The sequence below is a fragment of the Toxotes jaculatrix genome, chromosome 14 (genome assembly GCF_017976425.1).
Source record: "Toxotes jaculatrix isolate fToxJac2 chromosome 14, fToxJac2.pri, whole genome shotgun sequence".
Taxonomy (NCBI): domain Eukaryota; kingdom Metazoa; phylum Chordata; class Actinopteri; family Toxotidae; genus Toxotes; species Toxotes jaculatrix.
This window is the reverse complement of record NC_054407.1, coordinates 20,991,260-20,997,302: the sequence shown is the minus strand read 5'-3', so window position 1 is coordinate 20,997,302 and position 6,043 is coordinate 20,991,260. Positions and strand designations below refer to the sequence as shown.

At 40.0% G+C, this 6,043-nt stretch overlaps 1 protein-coding gene across 1 annotated transcript in view; it reads left to right on the top strand.

Moving 5' to 3' along the window:
• Positions 1-2,614: 2,614 nt before the first annotated feature.
• ak5 (adenylate kinase 5) overlaps positions 2,615-6,043 on the top strand; it is a 58,108-nt gene continuing 54,679 nt past the window's right edge. The window contains exons 1-2 of the mRNA XM_041054310.1: positions 2,615-2,933; positions 4,429-4,615. Of these exons, the coding sequence (XP_040910244.1) occupies positions 2,874-2,933; positions 4,429-4,615 (247 nt within the window). The 5' untranslated portion in view covers positions 2,615-2,873. The remainder of the gene's footprint in view (positions 2,934-4,428; positions 4,616-6,043) is intronic.

Below are 6,043 nucleotides of genomic sequence, written 5' to 3'. Positions count from 1 at the left end.
GCTGAAGTACATGGTCATGGTCATCATGGTCACCAATGATGTATACTCAATAAACAATGCGCCCATATATAATGAAAGTTCGCTCAAACCTTGTGTAAGAGATCAGTCGAAACATAAATCACAGATACACGTATACTGTTAGCACAACAAATAAAGTTGTGAGTGAAAGAATAACATAAGCAAATGCATGAAAATGCAGAACTATATTTGGTACTTCAAAGCACAATGATAATACAAAAGTAGATACATTTTCCCTTAAATATAGGCATACGTGCTTATGTACATGTATTCACATAAATTATTAAATTCATACAATTCTAATTCCTTTAGCTCTGAATTTGCACGCATGCCCACTGAAAACAAAAACGATTTTTTTCCTGTGAAATAAAACATGATTGCTTTTTGTGGGTGTGGGGAAATGCAAAATATACTCATTAATTTAATATTGGTGGATCAGTGCTGATAAGGTTTCTGAGAATGAGTAGTAGCAGCCCTGCATTGTTATCAGATAGTGCAGCCTGTGTATGAGAAGCTTATCATTGCATGAACAGATATAGAATTCTTCTAAGAATGAACAAATTGATTTCTAAGCTAGCATCAAGAGAACCAAGACCATAATTAATGTCGGTTACAGCAGATATTGGGTACCTCAGATGCTCTCAGTTGGATATCATAGGGCAATTATTTTATGGACTTGCAAAGCAGATTTAGATTCAGCGTGTCATTTGATTTCAGCTATAGCAAATTCATATTTCTGCAAGGTCACCACCCAGTCCCCTATAAAGTAATATCTCACTTTAGTTTTTTGGTAAAGTTTTTGTTTTTTTATTTCTGAACTGTTCATAACAAAGTCAATAGAAAAACAAACAGCATTTTTTCTTTGCAACTGCATTTGAAGAGAGAGATAATGGCTTTTTCTTGTATGTTTCACAATGGTGTTACAACAGACTATTCCTGTGTGGTTTTGCATTATGTGGCAATTAACTTTACAGGGGTTACAGTACACAACGGGCTACATGTCTAATATCGCTATTCAGCACGTGGTCAGATTTGTCTGGCACACTGATAAGAGAAAAAAGAGAAGAGATTAGATGAAATGGTGATGACAGGTTCATGTTCAAATGCCCTCTCCAGCTAATTGGTAAGGGCCTTAGTAATGAAAGGTGACATGGATATCACAGGCAGCAGATGTCAAAATGAATGTCATGTTACTGCTGAAGTAGCCTGAGTGTCTGGGAGCTCTGTCGTAAAGTGAAGCTTTGAAAAAAACATATCCTTCATGCAATTCTAATGTAACATTACAGCAGAGCAAGCAGAAGGTCTGCTGGAAAAGCAGCATCCAAATCAGTTTTGACACACCGCAGGGCGCCTTCACAGGTCTGCCAACCAGTTTAAGCCTGTGGACGTCTCCTACTTCTGCTGCCTTTTGACCTGCAGCATCACTCTCCTTGCCTGCACAGAGCTCATCACAGTAATGCCCTCCTACAAACGCATCACATTAGAAAATGAAAAGGCAAGAATGGAGGTCCAACAAAACAGCTCTAAGTTGCATAAATCTAATCATTATTCCATTTTCAATCCGTAAATTAGCATTTTACTACCGTTTTGTCCTCAGCAGTGACTGATTCTTGGTCATGCATGAAATGTTAGTCACATAGGATGATCATCATCTTCTAACACACTCATGTCGCTGAACTAATCTAATGTTGTTCTGTGATATAACCAACAAGGAGACTCAAAGTCAACTGTCCAGTTGTCAAGAGGATTAGTGACCTATAAGGATTAAATCCTATGGGTCAAACCAGGAAATCAAATTGGCCTATTCCTGGGTTGCCTAAAAAAGCCTTGATTGTGTGACTAGTTATATTCACCTTCTGTTGAACTGTTGCCATGTATAACCCAAAATAAAAATATACATTGTTATGCAAGTTAAACAATGGCCTGCAGCTAAACATATACATAAAGCTGCACTGAAGGTCTTTATTTAAAAACACTATGCACACGTCTGTGAGGCATTTAGTCTCATTGGGCCACTGCAGACTTTGGTTGTGATAAAGATGTAATAATAACATGATTTACATCCCACTGATTTTAATCTATGATAAAACATCACATGAACTAATCTTTAAAATAGTGATCTTAAAGGTTAATTTTGGACTTGGAAACAACAGCTTGACAAAAAAAAAGAGGAATAAAAAAGAGGAAGATCATGAGTTGTGGTTGAAAGATTCGGAAACACAAAATGAACCTTGTGCTGACGTTTGTTTCATCATATATGTATATATGATCTATATATATATATAAAGATCAATAATATTGATTGAACAATACAATATACTGCAGCTCTCAGAAAAATGTTGTGGAGTAAAAAGTTCAATATTTCCCTCTGAATTATAGTAGAGTAGAGGAATATAGTAGCATTAAAGTAAAAGTACAGTACTTGAGTACATGTACTTCGTTGCTTTCCGCCACTGTATCACTACAGCATGCCTGACGACCGTTTCACAGTTATTAATTCTAGATCAGTTTCCGTGTTGACGGTGAACGAGTGAAAAACGCCAAGCAGAGGCGGTGCGTGCGTTTTTTGGCACACACAGCGCGCAACCTCTGTGCCAACGTCAAGGCACACTCACTGTGCGTGCTGGAGGCAGAGCGCTGTAGGAGGGAGGACGGACGAGGCACGCATCCGCATCACCGAGGAGGGTGGCGCGGTGGCACTGCCTGCAGGAATCCAGTTGTAAAGTCCACACACGAGGAAAAAATGCGCTGAGGGGGAATCTGTCAGGAGCCCGGTTGCTAACCAAAGATCACCTTACAGCACTGAGACAGCTGAAGAAAAACAATAACGCCCCGGACAAGTTGTGATTTCAGAGATGAATACCAACGATGCCAAGGAGTATCTCACACGGCGGGAGATACCTCAACTATTTGAGGTGAGAGATGGTGTGCGCTTTGAGGGGACGAAGTGACAGGACCACAGATCGTGCAGATTTCACAGTGTGTCTGGGGTTTTTCTTTTTTTGTTTTTTTTTCACGTTTACATCGATGCATTTCAGAGTACACGTAAGAGTCAGGGTAAAGATCTTTCATGATATGCAGGCTGGTACATCTTGTTATGGCTGAGGTGCGAATTCCACGCGAGTCCTTCTGAAATCATATTTCTTGATTAAGTAGTGGTTTCAGTAAGAAGGTAAACCCTGATTATTCATTATTTTTACCAACTGCTTCCTAAAAGCAGCTGGTAAAAATCATCATATCATCAAATCATCATAATTAGAATCAAACTGTAACGGAACCTTCCTCTCATTCTTTGCATAATTTGCTTTTAATTGATGTGAGGCAGCCTATATACTGTGAGATGTTCTCTGCGGGAAACTGCGTTCTTTAATGATGAAAAGTGAAAATAAGAGAGTTAAAAAAAAAAAGAACATTGAAAGTCGATAATACATTTTTGACTTATTGCAGCACAAAATATGCTGATATGACTCATAACTGAAGCAATATTAATGATGTATTCGTGGTTGACAGCCATAAAAGTATGAGTTGCCTAAAGATTAATATTACTGTTAACACTTCATTAATAGTAATAGGAATATCATACCATCAAAGGTAATGCTATAAAGTACAATAAGACCAACATATTAACCCCCATAGATAGACACAGTATGAGAACTTGCAGGAATTTAATAATAAAATAAAAAATTCATGCTCCAGAGGGGATAGTAAATTGGCTCATCCACTTAATTAGACTCAGTTCTGAGCGCAGTGCAGCTAATGTATGCAAGCAATCACTGCTTGTTTATTTACAGCCAGTTCAAGTTACACTGAGCAGCGAAGTGACACATTATCGTCATAACTGTAATGTCATTTTACTGCTCACACAATTGCTACTCATATGAAAGTGTATTCATTACCAATGAACTAAATAAGCACGTCAGACTGTTTCCAGCTGGGAGAAGCTTTCTGTTTTCATGCTGCTGACGGTGGGAGTTGTTGTATGTTGCGATGAAGTCCCAGAGGAAGGTATTGTTTTAAAACATTCAGGGTCAAGGGGACAAGTGTCACACAAACACACACTTGACTTGTACTTTGGCACGGAGCTCGTTCTCACATTCATCACAGTCACTGGCTTTCCTCCTCGACAATAACAACGGGTCGTGGGGGTTCTGTGTTTATTTACCAGGCTGAGTCCAATTTCATGGGCTTCTGACAAAATGAGATGTTTTGTTCCCCTGGTGGAGCCAAGCCAAGGCAACCAGATCTGCACTTCAAAACTTCACCTCATTAAGTCGGGCTGCTCTCTGCCGCCACTCTGTCACAGAACAACACATCATTACAAAGATATAACGATGGCAAAACAAACATCTCCGCCCTCGCACTTATTCTCCCTCCGTATCTCATCGCATGCACCTCGGTTGCTTTCTCCAGAGCCTGCTGACAGGTTTGATGTACTACCGGCCCGATGACCCCATCGACTACTTGGAGGCCTGTCTGAAGAAAGTCAGGGAGCTCGGAGGACCAGACAAGGTGCGATGGGATACCTTTGTGGGCCAGGAGAAGAAGTCCCTTCCCCCTCTCAACGGGGGCCAATCACGCAGGTCCCTCTTCAGAAATGGTGAGCAATGAATTTAAATTACAGTAAACCACTACAGAGCTGAAAAAAATAGTTAACCAATTAGCTGGCAAAGAGAAAATTCTAATAACCAATGTTATGTTTCAAGCTAAAAGGTTTTTCTAAGAAAGCTGGCTGCAGTTCACCTTCCTCTCTCACACAATCAGTAGCAAACTAGCTCATTGTTGGAACAGGAAAGGGTGTTGAACACTTGTACCGTACCCTCATGAGCCCCATTGTAGATGCATTGTAAAAACTGTTGTGCTACTCTTGGACGTACTACAAGAAGTTTAGAGCTAGATGAGATGGGAGGATTTCTTTCTCCTGCTACAGTGCTACAGTCATTTCTCTCAAGTAGATTTTGTTTCCAAAACAGTACCAGAAGGATTTGTTGGGACACCAGAGCACCCACAAACACACCACGTCCGAAACGCCGGATAACCCCTTCTGCTTCCAAACCGTTGAAATCAGCTTGCTCAAAGACAGAATCCAGGCAGAAACCTTCCTGCAAATTTTGTGACTGTTACTATACAGTAAAAGACGGACGACTGTTTAATAATTAATCTGAGTAGGGATACCAAAAGGCTCTCTATTCATCACTTATCAATTCCACCAGTGGTTTCCAGGGGGTATAGCTAACACTGATACCGGAAGTACTGTAGATGCAAAACTCGCTTCAAATTTGCAAAGCAAAGTTGTCAACTACGGCTCTCGTATGCTAATGCCATTTTCCATTTGCACTGTTTTATTATGTCTAATTTAAATTCAGACATTCACCTCTTTGTTTGATGATGCATGTGAAGCACGGTAGCAATGTACACACTACCTGACCATGAGAATAAAATGCAATAGAGTTATGTGTGTGTGTGTAAGTAAAATTGTCTTTACAGGCAGAACACACACGCAATGCAACTGCACAGAATATGCAGAGATAGTATGGTACACAAGCCTTCGCATTCAGAAAGATGATCCAAGATGCATTTAGGACAGACAAATTAAGATTTGTAATATCGTGGCAAAGCAGTGAGCAGTGAGCTGCAGTGAGCAGCGAGCATCTTTAGCTGCTGGGAACTGCAGCCTAATGAGGGTTAAAGATTTTCATGTGCTGTGATTCCCATTTCAGCTGAATCTGAAGCTCAGATCCCCCCATGTTTTAAAACGTTTGCTGGAAGGAAATACTGCTCTCACTTCCTAAATGTATTTTTCTGGTGGCTTGATTGTCTGATTTATGTGTTAGGAATATAACTAGGGCAAAAGTAAGCCTTTCGATTCAGGCAGGTGGTGCAGGATTAGTTGTAATTTGCAACCCTCTGTTTGTTTTTCGAAATAGTTTTCATCATTACAGGAGCAGTTAATGTGTTTTCCTAAGTCATTTGCATAAAATAGTCCCTCTGCCCTCTTCAGATTCAATAAAACCTCAATTTCCATCTC